The 22247-nt window shown below is 35.2% G+C and overlaps 1 protein-coding gene and 1 long non-coding RNA gene across 3 annotated transcripts; one reads left to right on the forward strand and one right to left on the reverse strand.

Annotated features, from left to right (window-relative positions):
- Nucleotides 1–1826: 1826 nt before the first annotated feature.
- LOC147064993 (FGGY carbohydrate kinase domain-containing protein) lies at nucleotides 1827–20648 on the reverse strand. The gene is made up of 4 exons (XM_085958384.1): nucleotides 20371–20648; nucleotides 6951–7819; nucleotides 5096–5321; nucleotides 1827–2327 (listed from the first exon to the last, which is right to left on the reverse strand). The coding sequence occupies exons 1-4, from the start codon at nucleotides 20557–20559 to the stop codon at nucleotides 1962–1964; spliced, it is 1650 nt and encodes a 549-aa protein (XP_085814510.1). The 5' UTR covers nucleotides 20560–20648; the 3' UTR covers nucleotides 1827–1961.
- LOC147064994 (uncharacterized) lies at nucleotides 8951–13670 on the forward strand. Of its 2 annotated transcripts, none has more exons than XR_015071958.1 (3): nucleotides 8951–9029; nucleotides 9309–9443; nucleotides 12784–13669. It is a non-coding gene; the product is annotated as an uncharacterized LOC147064994 (long non-coding RNA). The 2 variants fall into 2 exon arrangements; XR_015071959.1 differs by having other exon boundaries at nucleotides 8955–9029; nucleotides 12742–13670.
- Nucleotides 20649–22247: the final 1599 nt, after the last annotated feature.

The raw sequence follows: 22247 nt of genomic DNA on the forward strand, positions 1-22247 counted from the left end.
CTGTCAATCTATTGTAGTACCTACCTACCTAAACCATGTTATTACAATGAGTACTATATTTAAAAAAATATTTTCTTAATTATAATTTTCAATGACAGTTGAACGCCCTTGTAGTCGTGTGCATAATGTGCTGGCCTTCCATACGGGGGCTATAGATTCAATTTTTGGTAAGGTCATAATATATATTTATGTGATTTTCTCAAACCCTGGGTTTTTGTGATCGTTTCTCATCTATCACTAATTAAAATACTGTTTCACTACACTACTATCATTGGGCCTCATTCTCATGGCCTGTTGTAGTGTTAGAAAGAATATATAAGTGAAGACTTGTACAAAAAGCAAAAGCCTCAGGTACGTGGTTTGCTTCAAGAAGATGGATTTCTTTTAGGGATTTACTCTGTGGTAATTCATGATAATTACACACATAGGTATGTGCAGGGCTCGAAATGGACCGGAGCGCACCGGAGCGCCATTCCTGTTCGTGAAATCGGTAAAGTTATCGCTCCGTCTCGTGGAAAAATAATTTGACCGTCTGAGTCTAGATATGGCATTTAATAAAAAATCTAACACACTTATTTATATAAAATACACATAAAATTTGATAACTATGTTAATATCTTCAGAAAATTGTCGAGCACTCCGGTTCGTAAACTTTTCCATTTCGAGCACTGGGTATGTGACAACTGCTCCTATCCCAGTTTAATTAGGTAAAAGTAATTTGTACTCAAAGATGTTGAATCTTTTTCTAAACGGAGTCTTTTGTTGCTTTTCGATGAAAATAACTGTAGCGGGCTCCAGGTTAACGTAAGTACCATTTTTGTATTGAAGAAAGAATCTCTAAGTTGCCTAATTCCGAGAGTTTGTATGAAAATAAAATTAGAGGTCCCTTTTGCCAGACTTTCATATGTTTAGTCTCCATCGCTACACTAGGTTACTTATTTAATCCCCAGCACCGCAATTATTATAACAAAACATACATTCACAACATAAATTTCAGTAGATATTCATACTTAATAAAGCTCACCATGTGAGCGAATCACGTGTCATAAAACCTTTTATATATGTTGTGTATGCCAAGTGATAAACACAATTTATAAATAAAGATGTATTTCGTTAATAGAAACCAAATAGAAGTTACAATTAATGATAATATAAATTATAATAATTTCTACAGGATATTCATTAAGTCAATAGTTATTTCGGTTGTGACACCATTATCAAGACTAGGATAATGGTGTTACAACTGAAATAGCTATTGACTTAAAAAAACATGTGTAGAATTTAATATAATTTATATTATCATTGAGTCACTGTACAGGCAAATTGCCGTAACCCTCACTTTTCACCAAAGTGACATTATGATGGTAATGGACTTATTGCATACTCTTACACGAACTGACCAAGTATCATAAATCCCAAAAAAATAATTCAAAACTATTTTTTAAACCATTTGTAACTTGACAAAAAAATATTCTAGCCAAATGCTGTAACCATCTCTAAACGTATGCCACAGTAAATTCGTAATAAAATAATATATTATATAAAATAATAAATAAATATTATGTAACAATAAGTAAATCCAATGCCCACAGTTTTTTTCACTTCCTGAACAATTTGATATTTGAGGGTTACGCTACTTGGCATATACAGTGACGATTTGTAAAATGGGATTCTACCAAGTAAATGTTGACAAATTGTCTGTAATAAGTTCAATGGATTGTTCAAAACAGTATTTACAATATTGGACATACTATATTGGGTACACTTTTTTCAAATGTGCAAAATTGTGTGTGAAAGGAAAAGGGCGATAAGTTGAATATGCCAGATGAACACATCATAACTACATAATATTTATGGATAAATGAATAAAAATGTAGTATATTATAACACTTAAAAAATACATGAAATAAAGACTTCATGAGCAGCATTTTACAATTTCTAAAATGTTTACAAACACACGTTTAAATATCTTCATCCATCATATTTCTATATGATTGTTGGTCAGACAGCATTTTCAAAAACACTTTGTACTTCTTCTCATGGTACTTATAAACGGATGAGTTTGGATATACGACACTGGCCCCTCCACCCATTTTGCTGATTGCCGTGTTGATATCGGGGAAATAATTAGCTCCGCAAGCTCCGAGAATAGCCGACCCAAGCAAAACGGATTCCGACTCCTCTGGGCAGAGTAATGGCACACCGACAGCGTCCGCTTGTATCTGGACAAACAGTTTATTGCGCGACAGCCCACCGCAGATCAATATAGACTTGAATTCTTTATAGCTGGCCTTTGTTAGAGATTCTATGATATGCCTCGTGCCGTACTGTAAAAAAAATGAATATAATTATTACAAATCAATTTAGGTTTAGTTGAATAAATGGCAGCGAAGAGATACGGAACAAGAGGAGTGTAATTAAATAAGGGTGGTTATCCTAGAGCAGTGACATTCGCAGTTTATTTTGTTTTTTTCTTAAATACGTATGCAAACACCCAATGTCCTTAACGTCCGTTAAATACCATCTATAGCGTGTATAAGGCGGAGCTATGGGATGCTAGAAAGGCCTGGGAAGATGCAAGAAAACTAATGAGTGTGATACGTTCTGACCGAGGAGTGGACATAGAAGAAAAGTATGCAAACAGCGCAATGACACTTCCATCGAAAGAAATATGGATCCTTGATTGATTAAATGTGTACTATTTACTTGAAAATGTAATTTGTAGTTATTTTAAGATAAAGGTTTTATTAATAATTATCACTCATAACTCATTAGTAAGGCTAACCTTCTACGAATTGATCCTGTTTAATAAGTTTCTAGCACTGATAGTATAGTGGGATTATAAGGTTATTTAGGATTTTCTGCAAAAAGTGCAATTAGGGGCACGTCAGAGAACACTGTACATAATATTATATTGGACAATTTTTGTTCATTTAGTCACATTCAGAAGATGCAAAACAGAAGGAAAATAGTATAATGAATAAAGAGTTATATGCGAAGTTATAATGAAATTAATATAAATTATTAATAACATTTCGAATGTATTTAAAACAATATTGTTTAGGTATATATATTGTAACCTTTGGATTTCTGATCACCTTTCAATGGACGGCAGGAAGCTCTGAGACATGGTTTTATTTCAAGATATGGAGTGGTAAATGATAATACATGATTTTACAAGGACGGGTTCTCAACAAACGTATTTATTTTTAATTAGACTGTACAATGCATGTCCTGTTGGTAGGTAATAAATTTAAAATGTTCCTAATTATGTACTTAAATATTTATTCACATTTTTTTTAATTGGCTGCACAATTCTATGTGAATCTGGGTCACCTCGTGAAGAGGTTTCTTAACAGATTATTGTTTTACGAGAAATATATTATGCTAGTCACTTGCTCAATCTATTAGGTCCATACCAAACACACATTGAAAAACAACATACGATTTTTTTTCCAAATCCGGGATTCGAACCTGGGACCAACGACATTATAAACCTGATGCGTAGCTGCTCAGCTATCATGGCCATATTCATTTATATATTATTAAAGTTAATTAAAGACGGAGGGCTAGATGGATGATTGAATATTTCCTCATGGTTTACGTTTGAAAATATTTATCTGTGGTGAGAGCATGGTTAAATGGAGACTGACTAAAAAAGGTTCAGGGAGACAATAGCTGACTGTGATAAAGCCGACCGTCCGAGATTTGGTGATTGTTGATTTTCTCTCAGACCTTGTGACAAAACCACTATACAAGTATTAACTGGCCATGTTTAGGTCAAATTACCTCAATCATAAAATAATACAACAGTTTAATAGGGTGTTCATCCAAAATTTTCGAATGCGATTTTACGCCAGATATATAATACGCCCGTATAATTGCGTTCATCCAAATTTAGTACATAAGCATCTCGCCGAACCCGAACACCTAATGCCCCTCTACCATAAGTTTAGCGAAACCGATTGCTAAATTCGGCAGAGTCCATTTTTGACAGATCGCAACTGACAGCCCGCGTTTGTTGATAATTGTCATAGGTTCTTGTTTTCTTCCGTATTTCATTATGATTCAGTGTATTATTTTGATTATTGTCTAATGGTACTATCTATTTTACAATTGATTCTATAATTGGTGCTTATTTTATTCAATCATGAATGCTTTATTTATAGGTAGTAAACTTTGCTTTCGTAGATAAAGCTAATCTACAATGCCGCAAATTTCGTAAAAGAGGCGACGCTTTCAAATTTAAGAGTCTCGTTAGTAAATACACATCAGACGCAGATTCATGAAATCAAATAAATACAAGTAATATAATATTTTGAACAACTCAATTCACATGATTATGCTGGAATCGATTTATGCATAATAATTATATGGTAGGTAGGTATACTATCACGATAACCATTTACTTTCATTTGTTTATATTGTAATGATTATTTATTCAATAACGTTTATTCGGCATTTGGATTATCCGGCCATAATGTAGTATTAATCGAAAAATAAAAGAAATAATATGAAAGTAAATGTAATAGCGAGTTCAAAATATATGGACCACTAGGGATATCTAGCGGCAAAATGTGAGAAATTGTCATTTATTTGACAGTTAAGTGCCCATAGACATCAAAAACTGACCATAGAGAAAAAATATTTTTCTGTTTTAATATAAGGAATACTTGTTTCAAATAGGCGCGCATGTACAAACACCGTTATTTGCATAGAGCATAATGGAACACGGCGGCGCCCGTATATACAAATCCGAAGCTAAGTGGGAGAACACTCGACAAGTTTTATTACGGCAATAAACAGTTTCGGCGTAAGGTGAGACCGTCATAAACCATTCGGTTCGGCTTATTTCCATGGAAACCCTATAAGTCTCACCAATGCATTATCATGATTGTGACAATTATTAGACTAAATTGTCTGGATATTAGTGGACATCTAATTAGGTGCACCAAATTGTTTGTTGTGTTTTCAATTCGGAAAAACCAAATGTAATTATTGTTAATAATTATGTAATGACTTATACTTCAAAATCTAGTGATGGTTCCACTATAAAGTTAAAATATATTAATGGCAACTGGTTTTAATTACTCACGGCTAGTGCTTGGAGTGTAGCGAGATATATCAGTGCAAGATTTTCCTCATTGTTTGAAAGACTCAAGCCGCTTATCATTCCTGAGAGATTCGGGTCAGCTATAGGTGATCGGTTACCATGAAAGTCCGGCCAGACATGAATATCCTTCGTTAGAAAACAATGGTTACTCAATTTCTTCATGTCTGTGAGGGTTACTATGAAATTATTCAAATAGTCTTGTGCTATCCTGAAATGTAAATAAAAATACAAAATGAATCCAAAGTAACTGTCAATATCGGAAGACTTCAAAGAAGTGAATAAATTGTCAACACAATGACCAGCATTATGTATTTATTGGTCAAGTCAGGCAAATGAGTTCAAAGCTACCAGGAAAGTATCCGACCTTTTCCTGCTGAATCGAATAAAGCACGGGAGCATCCTCTATTGGGGAGGTGGATGATACCTTCGTAGGCATGCATCTGCCTGCTGAAAGCGTCAGAAAGCCTGTCAAAGGGGGAATGTACTCAGTACCTACACGTAAAAATTTTATTTTATCAAGACGTGAGCAGTGGTATTGCATCAAGCGGAAACCATTCAGAAGGCTTCTGGCGAAGATGAAATGGGCATCACATAAATTTAGGAGTAATACAACCAGTTCAAAGATGGTCCCACACAGGTGGAGAGTTCTGGTCGGGCCTCAACTGGCGGAAATGACAAGGTCATTGACCATCTGCGGACGATCAACGTGTCATGCAAACGAGGTGGGGATAAGCATTAGTTCAATAAATTCCTTGCAGATATTGTCGGAGAAATTTGTGCTGAAGCGCCAGCGATCGAACAGAAGCAATTTGGCTAAACACAGCATTTTTGGATTTTTGCCTGTCTTCCAAACTAAAAATACCGCTTAAAGGAACCCATCTGTCATGAGAAGATAATATGCAGAACGTGACAGTTGAGCTGTACTCCATCCCCAATGAGGTGTTCCAAATATGCTTCGAAGAATGGCGGGACTGCTAAGAGGAGTGTGTGTGATTAAGATTTCAAACCTCCACATGAGCAATTGTATTTTACCTCGGCAAAGGTCAGAAACGTTTCCAGTCAGACCTTGTATGTTTCTGAGGCTTCTCAAAATTACGTATTTTCAATAAAAAGTATACATTTATGTTATAGTGTATGAGTATATTCAAAATAATTTAATTAATATTTTTGAGTAATCCTGACGCCACTCATAAATCAAGTTAGTAATGTCATACAGTCACGTTAAATAGTACAGTTATTAGACATTATTTACAAGAAGGATACTTAGGTCAGTAGCTTAATTGGTTAAGAGCACTCGTTCAGTAAGCAAAAGATGAGTGTTCGAATCCCACTCCGAGTTATTTCTAACAGGTATTTTCTGAGGCTTTTCAAAATTATGTATATTTAATATTCCCTTTTACTGCTAGCCAAATTTAATTAGATGGATACCTCTAGGCTCGCTATTTTTGGAATAAAATAAATCTCATGACAAATATGAAATACAAAGTAATGATGAAAAATTGTGAAACCTAACCCAATTTCACACTAAAATAATAAATATTGGTTTGAAAATATACATGAACTACGAATAACCTTGCTATGATGTCAAAAAGATTTCGCGAGTTAATTCGCTAGGCCCGATGGTACATAAAAACTTTGGTGAACAAACTCACTCGTGGCACTTAAAAGAGTTAAATGGATTCAGAAAATTTTGTGTTTTTCTGACATAATATCGCTATCCAAAATAGCACAATTCCTTTATAATTACAAGGCGATGTTAGTCTGGATTGAATGTTATTTTGAAACAGAACGATGTACTGGGCATCAGATCGACTAGAAATCAAAACCGGTTACTTACATCCCTTTTGTACATTTCTTCTTAATAGATGATCCTGCTGGGTGCGAATTAATTATGTGCTCCACTAAAATACCGGATGCGCTCTGGCCTGCTTCATTCAACCAGTATCCTGGCACCATGGCACTGTTGTACGGACCCCAAACGCCAGGCACAAGTATTGATGACTCATTCACTGCCATGTGGCAAGTGGACGTTCCACAAATCAGCCCTAGACGTGAGCTGAAATCGGTTGAAATATTATCAACCGCGCAGCCAATCATTCCCAGTCCTCCAGCGTGGGCGTCGATGATGGAAGTAGCAACAGGGGTTCCTGGTAAAAGTCCCAATTCTTTGGCAGCTCTATCGCATAATCCGTCGCCGCATTTTGAACCGGGCGGTAACACTTTATTGCCAATTTTAACAAAATTATTATCGCATAAGTCTTCTAATCCTATCTGCGATAGAAATTCTTTATTCCATGATTTATTTCCAGAGCTATCGGCTTCGTAATTCCATTTACAAACGACAGAACAAAGAGATCTGCCGTTGGAGCCGGTAGCTTTCCATGTAAGATAGTCGGGTAAGTCAAATAAGAATCCTGCATTGTTCCAGGTGTCTGGTAAATTTTTCTTAAGCCACAATAGCTTTGGCATCTCCATTTCCAAAGAGACGTTACCTCCGACATATTTAAGAATCGGATGTCTCTTTGAGTTGATGTGATCGGCTTCCGATTTTGCCCGATGGTCCATCCATAGAATGACATTTTGCTCATTATGACCGGTGGTGCTGACTGTTAAAGGCGTCGAGGCGAATGAGATGGCCACTAAAGAGCAAGTTGCGTCAAAACCAATTCCTTTTATATCGCTCGGGGAATAGCCATCAATGACATCCTGAAACATTCAAGAAGGTCATTGTATAAGGATTGTCACAAATACAGCAGTGTGTTTTCTGGATTTAATAGTGACGAGTGGATTAAATCAAGACTATCATTCTGTCTCGTGGAAAAATTAAAATAGCATAGAGGTTCAGTGAATATTAATAATTTAATTAAATTAATTTTGTTTACATATTATTTTTCTTATGGTGTTATGTTCAAAATGACCATAACCAACATTCATACTCTGGCAACCCCGTCGAATATTTATGGTCAAGTCATGGAGCGTCCGCGATTCCACAGATGTCGCTGTTAGAATTTCCGGCCGCAGCGGACGTCGCGAGGTGTGAAAGTAGCAACAGGGCTTTTTGATTCGGTCTGTCATACAGGATAGTCGTGCTCTGCTTTGGTTTTACCAACATTTATAATGGACGTCACTTAAAGCAGCACGATTGCAGCCGCAGTGCTTGAGGCCTCTGTGTTCGTTCCAAGTTTGGTATTGTAAAACTATTATTATTTGATTCACTTATCTTCCAATGTTTCTTTTAAAACTTAGCTGCTTGCCGTTATTATAGTATTTCCTTTATAACCTTTTAATGTAATATTCTTGTTTTCGCTATAATATAGTTCGGTCAAGTACATAAATTGCTCTTTCATTTATTATTTCCCCTTTATTCCACACTGCTATATAATTGTAATCTTTCACGGTATCAAGACCGTGTGGCGTCCAGGACTGTAATAACTACATCTTTTAATCATAGATTGCACGTGCCTTCAGCCGTGCAATTCCTTTTTGTATTTCTAATTCAATTTTTTTTACAGTTGTCAGTTGCGAGGTTACGGAAGTAATTTTGTTCAGCTTGAAAAGGATGCACGCAACTCATGGCCTTGCCTTTGTCTCATGCTCTGTTCTTTTATACTCTACTCCTATCTAGCCAGAGACTCTCGTCTCCTTTTATTTTGTAGTTGTGACGATAAGGATCACAACTACAAAATATTAATATATCATTGGCGCGCTTCTGAATTGTTTTTTTTTCTCACCTTCGTTTTGTTACAATGTTTCATACTTCGGTTGTAGAGAAAAAACAATTATCATTTTCAAGCTATTTGTTCCGTGATTTCGTTGACTGGCAACATTTTTATTCGTATGATTCATTTCGTAAATCGAAACGTCAGATTGGTGTCGGTCGATATTTAATTTATATTTTTGCTGTCAGATTAACATTGTAAGTTTGGTGAATCATTTAATATAGTTCGTTTATTTAATGTGTTTTGTTTTATTTAAATTCAAAGTTTGGTTCAGTTTCATTTGTTTCTTATAGTCTTTTTCTGGCTGATCATTGCATTGTGACATTTTGTGGATTCCTACCCACACTAAATTTAATATTATATTTCATGTTTCAACATACGTGGTGACATATCTTTAGTGCTACCATTTTCAGTTTGCCCCAAATTCTTTATAATTTGTTTGCACATATCATAATTTTGTTTTTTTGAGATTTCAGAAATTTTTGGTTACCTATTATCGATGACAGAACTTGGTATAATATCGATCAATAATGATATGGATGAAAACAAAATTATTACCAATGGAATTAAAACATTCCCTAGCTATTACATACATGGAATTCCCAAAACAGGTCAACGTTTCTTTATCTTTATAACCTAAAATCTTATTTCTTAATCAATTCATTTGCATTAAATTCAGTTTTTACAGCCTGTCAAATGTTTCTTTCTTGCGATTGACCATGGTTTCAAACCGTTCTTTGTTTCTAGCTTCGTTTGTTGGCCGCTAGAGTAAAATATTTGTATAATTAAATCATTTTTTCAATTACAAAATTTATTTTTTTAATTTGAATCAACTTCCGCAGATTTTTGTTTATTAGAAAAGCAAAATTATTTAATTTAAAGGACTCATCGCGTATAGTAAATTATTATTAATGAAATAGATTTACTTAATTAAATCAATATTTTCCTGATTCATTTTTTTCAAATGTCAACGTTCAAATTTATTTAACTTTCTGATCTCTCGATCCCTCAGTTATGAAGTGATAATCAATTTTCCTTTTAATTTATGCCAGTTTTCACTAAATTTAATTCTGTTCAATTTAACTTTTTGAATTTTACTTGTTACTGAACCATTCTAAAATTTTGTCTTTTGATTTTTCTTTAAAACATTAGTTTTGCAAATATCCGCATTTATACAAATAAATAGCGTGTCTCTTGTTGATTATTAAATAATTCAAATTTAATAATATGTTCCGCTAAATACTTTTTTCATATAACTTTTTTACTCATTTCTGTTCGGAACTTTAAATGTCATTTTCTCCAACATTTTTTGGTTTGGACAATCATTATGATTTGTTTTGCTTTTGAAATTTATTAAATCATTAATTTTGCAATCTCAATCATAAATATATTTTTGCTTGCATACTATCTCATATTCAACTTTAACGCTGGATTCTTTTATTATATTTGTCTAAATTTTTATAAATAATATCCTATAGATTGCTTTGCTTGATCCTAACGTAGTTTATTGGTTTTTCTTTTTCTTTTTTATTGTGTTTTCGTAATACTTCTTGCGTTGCAATTCAACTATATCTATATCTCAACGATATTTACTCTCATCTAACTGTGATTAATTATCAAGTCGACTTCATTAAAATTTTTTGATTATAATATTTACAAATATGACTTTGATTATAATATTTACAAATTGACTATGGATATCATTATAAAAGAATTATTATAAAGGTAATTTTTCATTTTTTTTTGAAGTTACCATGCTCGCATTACAAATTGCATTTGATATTCTCTAGTCCTCTTTGTTTTATGTCATATATATTATTTGTTAACGTTGATAAACACCCCAGATTTTAATTAGTTTTTTTTTGCCTCTATACAGCTTAATTTATCTCATAATAAACCGCTTGTGTTTATTTCTTGAATCTGAATAATTTTTGCATTTTTTTTCCTTTCTTATTTTTTGGCATTTTACACCTTTCTACATTGTACTTTAATCTTATATCGTGGTTTCAGATGACTGTGCGCTGACCGTATTTTGATCGTGGCTTTTCAACTGCCATAACCAGCCAAGTGAATACCGTGTTTTGCAGTCTCTCGGAGCAGAGGTATACCCTATCCGCTATAGCAGATATTGGCCCAAGTGCGGCATTTAATTTTAACCAATCGATGCTAGGGGTTCCCGCTTCGAGAGGCGGGTTTCACTCTTGGGCGGAGCAGTTGGATACGCTTCGAGGAGTCATTTTTGCTTTCATATTTCTATAGTACAATTTTACAAATTTATATCGTCTTGCCAATTTTGCATCAAATTCTAATAAGGTTTGCTATTATATTTGTCTTCGCGTGTGGTTTTCTTACGTTTTATTTTTATAACTTATTTTCTTTACATTGTCTAAGATGGTATATTTAGCTCACACAGTTCAATTCAGGAGGAGTTTTTTATTGATGGAAGATTTTGGAGATTTTAATATTTTTTTTTTTTTTTTGACTGCTAGCCTTTTCTCTGCGCGTTCACGGGAACTGAAGGTGGACCCGTGACGTCTCTCTCTAAAGACCTTGGGTGCGGAAGACGGTTCCCAAGGCAGGTGTCTTTTTTCTAGCAGTCAAACTCTGTACGGAAAGGAGGGCTGTTCGCTTGCCTTTTCGTCACATCTGCAGCTATGGAATCCGCCTTGAACGTCGGAATTCCATCGCACTTTACTGACTTTGGGTCAATTTTTAATAAGTGTTGCCTGAATTGGATTGTGAGGAACCATTCTTTTGCTTAAATTCTTCTTGGCCGTTATTCATACGGAACCTGTTGCATGTTAGTATATTTGTTTTTTTTATAGCCCTCACTTGAATGTGAGACGCGCTATAACCTATATTGGTTTATTAATTACATTTAACTTCCGACGTGTTACTGATGCCTTTGCAGTGTCTGTTTTCCGCGTGGCTTTTCCGTTTGCTTTATTTCTTTATTCACTTTCACGTCCGCGCCTTTTGATGGGTCCCAGCCTAGAGTTTGAGGAAGCTTTGTGGGGGGATTTTCCTTCCGGATGGAGACGCGGGTCGTGGTTGAGGGTAGTCTCTTGTGTTGCGGGATCGAGTTCATTTTAGCATTCACGGTGTGGTAACTATATTTTAGGTTAAGTTAGTTAAGATAGAGTAACCTCGAAGATTGAACCGTGTTTGTTGAAGTTGATGACAGTCTCGTACCGCAATCGTAGACCTTTAACGTAGTTATTTAAATTTAGTTATCGCGGAGCTTCTCTCGTTTTTTTTCGTTCCCTTGTTTTTGTATTTAATAGGAAATCTTTGCGTAATTCAGTACGCAGCTTAGATTATCAGCTCACGTTACTTTTATATTTATGCATTCAGGGAATCCAAGGTACTGCGATTGGTTGTTAACCCGCTGTTGAATTAGTCAGATTTGGTAGTCTGTACTATTTTGTTGTAGTTTAATTTTGCTAAATTTATTAAATATACGGATTGACGTTTGTCGTTAATACATTATACCGTTAGCCTCATACGCACGCCAATTCAAAAGTAGCTATTTACCATATTTTCTGTACTCATTATATTTCTTTTAATTCAGTAATCGATCAAGTTGTGGAGTGACTTTTTTTATTGCAATACTGTATTTAATACTGTACGATGATCAGTCGACAGTTCATTTATTATTTCCATACTGGTTTTTCTTCTTGACGTATTGCATTGCTTCCATCAACTATCTGCATCATTACACTTGCGCTGATTTTGATACCTTTTTGTCAAAATCAGTAATCTAAAATCTCAATTATAAATAATCATTTTTTATATACAATTTATTTTACGCTTAGCGTCTTATTACTATTGCTTACTTACTAAAACTTATTGACTTAATTTCACAATTTATCTGGGTTGTTTATGAATGTATTTTGTTTTGTTTTGTAGATGCTTCTGTTTCATATTTTTTTTTTTCATAAAAACAATTAGTTACTTCAAATCATTCTTCGTGGTGGAACTTCGTTAGGTAGGGAAAACTTCTACGATGGCTCCTAGACCTTCACTACCCCGTAGAACATCCTCCCGTTGGACCACCACACACAATTTCAAGATTACTTCCCTCCGACGTCAACCATCGGAGGCGAGCTTTACACCCATTTCTCGTCGTTTTTTTTACATAACATCTATCGAAGCATTATTATTGAAACGTACCAGCCCACATCGTATGCCTCCTGGAAGGGTCACCCAAATCCGGAAAGCTACCACCAGGATACCGTCCGATGAATCTGATGATTGAAAATTATGTTGCTTTCACATCTCCTCCCGTCTGCTGCCCTTTGTGCACGAGCCCCGGGAAGTTCACTCCTACTTTGAAGACATCCGGGACGCCTCAAGACGAAGCTCGCATCATGGCTGGACCTTCTCTTTTCCAAGGACGGGGATATTGTTATGTTCAAAATGACCATAACCAACATTCATACTCTGGCAACCCCGTCGAATATTTATGGTCAAGTCATGGAGCGTCCGCGATTCCACAGATGTCGCTGTTAGAATTTCCGGCCGCAGCGGACGTCGCGAGGTGTGAAAGTAGCAACAGGGCTTTTTGATTCGGTCTGTCATACAGGATAGTCGTGCTCTGCTTTGGTTTTACCAACATTTATAATGGACGTCACTTAAAGCAGCACGATTGCAGCCGCAGTGCTTGAGGCCTCTGTGTTCGTTCCAAGTTTGGTATTGTAAAACTATTATTATTTGATTCACTTATCTTCCAATGTTTCTTTTAAAACTTAGCTGCTTGCCGTTATTATAGTATTTCCTTTATAACCTTTTAATGTAATATTCTTGTTTTCGCTATAATATAGTTCAGTCAAGTACATAAATTGCTCTTTCATTTATTATTTCCCCTTTATTCCACACTGCTATATAATTGTAATCTTTCACGGTATCAAGACCGTGTGGCGTCCAGGACTGTAATAACTACATCTTTTAATCATAGATTGCACGTGCCTTCAGCCGTGCAATTCCTTTTTGTATTTCTAATTCAATTTTTTTTACAGTTGTCAGTTGCGAGGTTACGGAAGTAATTTTGTTCAGCTTGAAAAGGATGCACGCAACTCATGGCCTTGCCTTTGTCTCATGCTCTGTTCTTTTATACTCTACTCCTATCTAGCCAGAGACTCTCGTCTCCTTTTATTTTGTAGTTGTGACGATAAGGATCACAACTACAAAATATTAATATATCAATGGCTATACCTCAGCTGAGGCATGGTCTAAAAAGATCGTAACTATGCGACGCGCGGATTGTGCTAATGACACGTGCCGAATGGAACATAATTTGTCATAAAAACTGCATCCATTTAGTGTTGTCTATTGTTGAATTAGTAATAATAATAATATATTCATTGCATGTTTTCTTTTTCGAGTACAGGCATAACGTTTTCGCTTTAACCCACCTCGAATGCCGCTCGGCGATTAGCGACTAATGTGAAATTTCGTCCCACCTATTGTTGAAAAATATTTGCCGTTTCACTTATCTACATACTCTTAAAGTTGCAATTTTTGATAGTTTATTTCGTAAAAATAAGATATTTTTTTGCTTGCACAACTGATGCATTTTACTTGTCCTTTATATCCAGTAGATAATATGCATGTCAAATGTTTAAAGACTGTTATTAGATATTTTGTTTGTTCGAAGTTTAATATTTACAGAAAAATGGTCCATGTATGTAAGACAGTTAGGTACACACTGTCCAAGTGAATATTGTTATGTGTTTAGTTTGCTTCTGTCCAACTCTTGGATCAAAATTCAAATTGATCAGACTAAGAATGTCAAATAAATAATACAAAGGGACAGTGTTAACATAAATATAATGCTACAATTATCACATCATATTTTAGTTGTGTTCATGACAAACTGCCGCCATGTGAATGAATAATCAATAACTACTAAAAATATTTCTCATAATAGGTTCTTTCATTAGTGGTGGGTTTAAGGACGTGGAGGCCTGACATACAGACTGTTTTTGAGCCCCCACCCACGATAAAAAATAAATAAAAGCCAAAAACTAAAAGTGCTTTTTTTGTGTATGCAAATGATTGATTGGTTAATGAGCTCCTTTCATGTTATTTGCAGGGATTTTGTTATACTTTTGAGTATTTATTTATTTATTTGAAAAAGACACGTTGAGTACATAACAAATTATTAATTCAGGACGTTCACAACATGACATTTAGAATAAAAATTACAAATAATTAGTTCGGAAAATCAGAAAAAACAAAGTGGAGGAAAAAAGAAAGCAAAAATAGTTTTATACAAAAGAAATAAAATTTAAAAAAAACAACAATGATTCAAAAAGTACAAATTAAACAATAAAATAGAATTTAAAAAACAGAATATATAATGGATCGCCAAAAATATCTACATCTCTAGGGAGTGCATTGACCAACCGCACAGCCCTCGCTATTGGTGCCTGGTGAGCCTGACATGAGGAAACAGCTTTCACCCAAAATAGGTCATGGCTGCGACCACGCATGTAATTGACGGGTGTGTAAAAATTTAAATTTTCTAGAATATCGGGATTGAAAATGATACCACGTGAGAGCAGGGAAAAATGCTTTAAGAGCAGAAGTGACCTACGAGCTTCAAGAGAATGAAAGGCGAGCATGCCTTGAAGAAATTTAGTCGGAAAATACTCGTTTGAGAAGGTGTCAAAAGGAAAATAATTATAAACTTTAAAATAGAGATGACGAAGAATTTTTTTCTGAACACGCTCTAAAACAAGCTTATAGGAAACTTCATAAGGACTCCAGATGATGGAGCCATACTCAAGAATACTCCGTACTAACGACACATAGAGTGTACGTAAAACAGTTGGATTCTTGAATGACTTGGCTTGTCTCATGACGAATCCTAGAAGCTTGCTCGCACGCAATGCCGTAGAAGTGATGTGCGAGCGAAATGATAAACGTGAGTCAAACAATATGCCAAGGTCTTTAATTTCTGATTGACGCTTCAGTAATCTATTTGACATATTGTAGTTGAAAATAATTGGAGATCTTGATTTCGAAAAGCTAATACACACACATTTATCAGTATTAAATTCGAGTTTATTTTTTTTCGCCCAAATTTCAATTGGGTTGAGATTATTTTGTAGTATGTGACAATCTAATTCACTGTGAATTGAGGCTTATAATTTTAAATCGTCTGCAAAGAGTAAAAACTGGATTCTATTTATAACATTGACAATGTCATTAATGAATATAAGAAACATAATTGGACCAAGATTTGATCCTTGGGGAACACCTGAATAAGTTTGAAAGACGTCGGATCTACACCTTGCACACTCCACATATTGACAGCGATGCGAAAAGTAAGATTTGAAAAAGTTGATAAAATTTATAGATCCACCTACTGCACTTAATTTGTTAATGAGAATATCATGATCTACCCGATCAAAAGCCTTTGACATATCTGTATAAATTGTGTCCACTTGACAATTTACGTTCAGCGAATGAGATATGTACTCAGTATACGTCATAAGGTTTGTAACTGTTGATCGAGCTGATCGAAAACCATGCTGAGCGTCAGTCAGTTGACCGTCTGCATGTTTATAAATATACCTATGCAAAATAGACTCAAATAATTTAGCTGGTGCAGATAGAACAGCCACCGGGCGAAAATTTATTATTTCAGAGCGCGAGCCTTTTTTGTGCACCGGACGAATACGGGTTAGGCTCCAACAATCTGGGAAGACAGAAGTACTTAGGCTGAGATTAAATAAATATAGTAGGGGGTCAGTTAACAACTTATGACAGCCCTCCAAGCCAATCCAAGGGGGGATACCATCAGGACCTACTGAGGATTTTGGATATAGTCGAGAGAAAGCATACACCATGTCAGTCTCATCCAGAAGACCAATATCTAGTACTGGCCAGGAAGATGAAATACTATCCGGGTGAGGTGTGGGCAATATCGAAGGAGCTTTAGAATATACAGACATAAAATATTAAGCGAAACCGTTAGCAATGGACTGGGAGCCACTCAAAACACTCCCTTCCAGAGACATAGATGATAATTGAGCACTAGAGTCGCACGTACTTCTAACGTAATTCCAAAATGATTTAGGATCTGACGCTAACTTCCCCCCGATACCATCAATGTATGACTTATACGCAGCACCGATGGAACGATGCACACTCCTACGCAGATTAGAAAATAAAATATAATCGCTGAGATACTTCGATTTCTTCCATTTTTTGTGATGCAAGTGCTTTAGTCGAATGTTTTTAATTAAATCAAAACTGAACCATTTTGGGTAGCTGCGCGAAGAGCCCGATGATTTTTTTATAAAGAATGACTTGTCAAATACATTATATATACATTGGTAAAATACCTTCACTGCAGCATTGACGCCACTAATCGAATATAAAATTTCCCAATCAATATTCTGAAATTCGTAATACATATGCAATAGGTCGCCCTTAAAGAAGTTCCACAAATTATTATTAATAAACTTCGATTCAATACATTCACTGTCTCCATTTCCAACATTATGATGTTGAATAAGACTATTTGTGAACCGTAAAGAATTGAATGGCAAATCTATTGAGAGCGCGGGGTGATATGCATCTTCAGGTATAAGTGGGTCGGCACACGCATGTACCGGTTCACAACAATCTGAATCCGCCAAAACTAAGCATTTCTAATCTCTGAAAACTGCTTGAGATTCATACAGGACAAAAAATGAGCAAACTCCAGATCGATATTTGTCGAGGATGAATACAAATTGAAATCACCAATGATGGTTATGCAATTTTCAACTGGCAAGTTTTCAAAGTATGAAAAGAACGAATTATATGCATCGCGAGACGATCGCGGTGGAAAATACACGCAACAAACAGTGAAAAATGACCCATAGCACAGTAATCGAATAATAACGATGTCAATAGCTGCAGCAAAGTGACAGTCAACAACAGATATACTGTCCACTCGGTCGGAGCGTACAGCAATGAGAACGCCACACCTCTCTGTCCAAATCTACGGTCACAACGAAATACCAGATATCTTTCATCAAACAGCTCGGAATCACACATTGAGTCGTTGAGCCAAGTTTCGCTCAGACATATGACTGTAAAGTCAGATGCTAAAACAGCATTTCGCAGATCAACGGACTTAGTTCGAAGACCCCGAACGTTTTGATAATAGATATCTAGCTTCTGAAATGAATTAATATTATTTGGACGTCACAGTTTCGGACTACGAGAAGGCCGTTTCCACTGCCACTCGCTTACGACCGAGTTAACAGGCCAAATATCGGGTATCATAAATTTGGTTACATCCGACTCCGGAACGACAACTTTAAATGAAGCATAATTTTTCTTTGTTAGAAGTTTATGAACAGATATTTTCACACCAGCTACACTTTCGTTTAAAAAACTAGTCAATGCCTCCACGGTAGTATCAGGATGAAGCGACCAAACGTGAATTAATTTTGTCTTCTCGATACCAGAGCAGGAGGCAGTGCCTGATTTGGTACCTCTAATGTTAACAGCTGCTGTGGTAAACTTGTTGTTTTGACGTTTGCTGCTTTCCACCGTGGTCCATATTTTATCATCAGTGCCGGCTGACTGCGACATATTGTCTTGGAAAGGGGGCGGTGTGGCCGGTAAAGCCACTACATTAACTGTTTCCGCACAGCTGGGAGCGACAGGTGGCTTACTCATGGTTAAATTTTTGGTTTTCGACCTTGTAATGACTGTTGTCCTAGAACGGACAGCAGGGACTGGACTGACCGAAGAGATTGGCTGTACAGCAGTGGTAATAGTCAATGGCTGCTCCAAGGAAATGGACTCCAGGTGACAGCTGCATTTGTCACACAATCCAGTAGCGATTACATTCTGAAGAGCTTCCACTCGGTCAACAGCTGACTTTAATAATGCGAGCAATTGAACCAATTCCATTTTTGTATTCATTTTAAATTTTAAATTGGTAGATAGTTTAAATTTTATGACAGATAATAAAAACACGATAAACAATATCAACACTTTCAGTTATTTCGTAGATACTAATTAAATGTTAATGAGCGTAATGACGTCAATTAAGCACTTTTGGCCTGACTAAGCACTGACACATAAATCGCGATATTGATACTGTAATATAACTTTGAAGCACTTTTGAACTTTTCTTAATTTCACAAAAACGATGATTGATCTTGAATTTTAGGTTAACGATTAAAATGATCTTGTTACTATACGTCTTTATGCATACGAAATATCTATACACAGACACAATTACTACTATAAATAATATTAAATCGGCCGAAAAGGTACGAACACTACTACTCGCAGTGACAGTGACAATGCGGTGAATTCATCCCATGTGAGAAATTGTTTTTTTTTTAATAAATATAATCTATAAATTGTATGACCGGTTCAGAGTGTTTTTAGGCCCCCTTTTAAATCTTGTGACGAATCAATTGCATATGTTTTTGCGACAAAGAAAATCACCGCTGATTCTAGTTGAAACAAACTATTTACGCAGTGGTAAATGTGTATCACAGTGTTAACGCATCGGTTTATAATGTCGTAGGTACCAGTTTTGAATCCTGGGTCTAGCAAATACATAAGTATATTATTTTTCAATTTGTGTTTGGAGTCAGAGTATGGAGCTATATAGGTTGAGAAAGTGGCTAACATCTGTTTCTCGTAAAAACAAAAATCTTTTAAAAAAACCTCCACTTTGTTGAAGCCCATAAATCATGGGTGGCCAACCTGCGGCCCGCTGGGTGTCAACTTGTGGCCCGCGGAGCAGTGAGAAAATAAAAATAATATCAAATGCTGCCGCTAGATGTGCTATTTCACAAATTAAGATTCGATATTGGCTCGCTCGAATTTGAATTCGCTCACAAATAGGCACATACTCCCAAATGGAACATTGTGAAATATGTTGCGATGAACAGTTAAAGGAGAAATTCTATCAGAACATATTTGAACAAGGAAAAATATCCTGCATTTTATAAACATGCTCTAATGATGACTTCGCTATTTGGAAACACTTACACGTGTGAACAGCTTTTTAGTCGGATGAAGCATATCAAATCCCGAGTGAGAACACGAATCACTGATGTGCATTTGGAAAACTGTTTGCGTGTAGGAACAACCTCACCCGACATCGATATTGATGCACTTAGTTCTGCCACACAACATCAAACTTCTCACTAACATTTATTATTTTGTTTATTTTTTATTATTTAAAAAAAGTCTAATCTAATAAATATGTTTGATTCTCATTTTTGTTTTATTTTATTAATAAGTAAGTATATATAAAATATATTTCTTTTTTGTTTTGTATAATAAAAAAATCGGTTGTGCAGCCCGGTAGAAAATCTCATTTTTAGAATCTGGCCCGGCTGCTGAAAAGGTTGGCCACCCATGCCATAAATGATCTTCTTAGAATCGGACATGGTCAAAAAAATGTATATTTTTTTACGATTTACGATGCAGTGCAATACGGCATAGTTTACACATTAATACATTAAATTAAGTACCGATAGTATGAACATAATAATATTTACTTACTTTAATAACGGAAATGCAAGAATTCCAAATGTCATCTGATGATTGTTCAAAGTGGTCAACCTTTGGAGTCCATGTTTTTATAGGGTTTACGGAAACTTTAAGAATTTTTCCTGAATCTGTGACTATGGCTGCCCTCGCGCTACCAGTACCGACGTCCACTCCAATAAAATAGGTACCACTAGGCTTCATTTTAACGAACAGAAATATTCACAATAGTTTAATTACTTCTAATTCCACCTCTCGTGTTCGTGGATGGAAACGTACTGGTGATAAATAATGTTCTAAGCTCATCATAAGAGGCGAGACAATAATATTGACTCGGTTATCTCTGATGTCATTAAAATTATCTCATAGGTTATCACTTATCACATAGTTTTCTTAATATTCTTGAATTAAACTGAAAAACATAATGGGGTCACAAATACAATATTTACAAAATAATACTTTTTTAAATTTCGTCGTGTCAATATTGACATTCACGAAAAAGTTTGCCAGGTAAAATAATGATCATAAAAAAGATCTGGTCAACATGCTAAATACCAATACCTGTTTGTACATATTATAATTGGAATTTATAAACTTCCTTCCTATAAAGTATACAACATGTTTAATATTTAAAGCAATCTTTAAAATAATTAATAAATAACTGTTTCGCATTTAAAAAATATTTTTATGTATGTAATAATTTACCTTTATGGAAAATTGCATCTTGATTTAGGGAAATAGAATTTTACGTATCTACTTTAACGTAACACCACAATGCTACCAGCGGCTGATGCCAATCGTACTATACTATAGTTATAGTATTTGTACTATAATTTTGGTCCGTATTTAACATGTATAGTACGTACAAAATACAATTTCTAGTACCGGAAAAAAATATTGTTAGGTATCTTAAAGATTTAATTTCGACATTAAAAATACTCCAAAAATAGTAAAATTTCGATATTTCCATACGCATCAGTGCAAAGTATCTACTATAATATCGTAGGTATTAGAAGAAAATATGGCAAACTAAGAAAAAAATTGTTAGAAAAAGGTAATAAAAGCCATTGAGTGACTTAAATTGCAATATTTTGAATTCGCCGGTTAGCATTTTTTATCTGTCGATTTTTGTGATTTGGTCATATACTAACTAACTCATAAAAAAATATTATTAAAAAAATAACTTCAATGTAGGTAGGTACACTGCGAGAACATAATATTATCTTGCCAGTATATCGCGACCTAAATCTCAAAGGACCGCGTTTCATGATTGAGGTTGTTAGTGTTTACCGTAAGGCGGCAAATTTCAAAGTTGACACCATTACGTTGACCATTATTATGTTCATTGAAGAGATACAGGATAAATTAAACGATAGTGCATACGTGTATAATATTATATTGTTAAGTTTGTTAAATGCGTTTTATATTCATATTCTTCTTCTTCTTCTTTTGCCATATCCGCCCCTTAACTGGAGCATATGGAGTATGGAGATTAGTCATCTTTACACGATTTAAGAATATTGTCATCCGACGCCATGATAAAACAAATCGACGTGCGGACACCTCCACTGTCACGTCGCTATAGGATTTGTTTCCCGAATATCCATTTTTGTCGAAATCGACATTTTAATGCAGTTCAATTTCTTTTATCGAACTCTACCGAAATCATTTATAAAAACAATATATTTTTATCTAGGAACAGAGATATTTTTTAAAAAAACCCGAATACGCCATGTTAAGTTACAATTACTCCGTAATTTTCTCCCGAATGTCCAACTATTCGTACCTGAATATCCAAGTTAATTTCGGTCGAAATATATCTCTGACTGAGTGTTTATTTCCCGAATATGACTTTATCCAATCAAACCGCGCTCACGCCGTGCATCTCGCTC

The sequence above is a fragment of the Rhyacophila brunnea genome, unplaced genomic scaffold (assembly GCF_057557595.1).
Source record: "Rhyacophila brunnea isolate RB1 unplaced genomic scaffold, BYU_Rbru_1.0 scaffold_7, whole genome shotgun sequence".
Lineage (NCBI taxonomy): Eukaryota > Metazoa > Arthropoda > Insecta > Trichoptera > Rhyacophilidae > Rhyacophila > Rhyacophila brunnea.

Excerpts from the sequence above, each read along its gene's own strand:
- LOC147064993 (XM_085958384.1), bottom strand. The coding sequence starts at position 20,559 with ATGAAGCCTAGTGGTACCTATTTTATTGGAGTGGACGTCGGTACTGGT. Across the intron at positions 5,322-6,950 it reads AAGAAATGTACAAAAGGGAT|GATAGCACAAGACTATTTGA; the intron begins GTAAGTAACCGG and ends TTTACATTTCAG. Across the intron at positions 2,328-5,095 it reads CTACACTCCAAGCACTAGCC|TACGGCACGAGGCATATCAT; the intron begins GTGAGTAATTAA and ends TTTTTTTTACAG.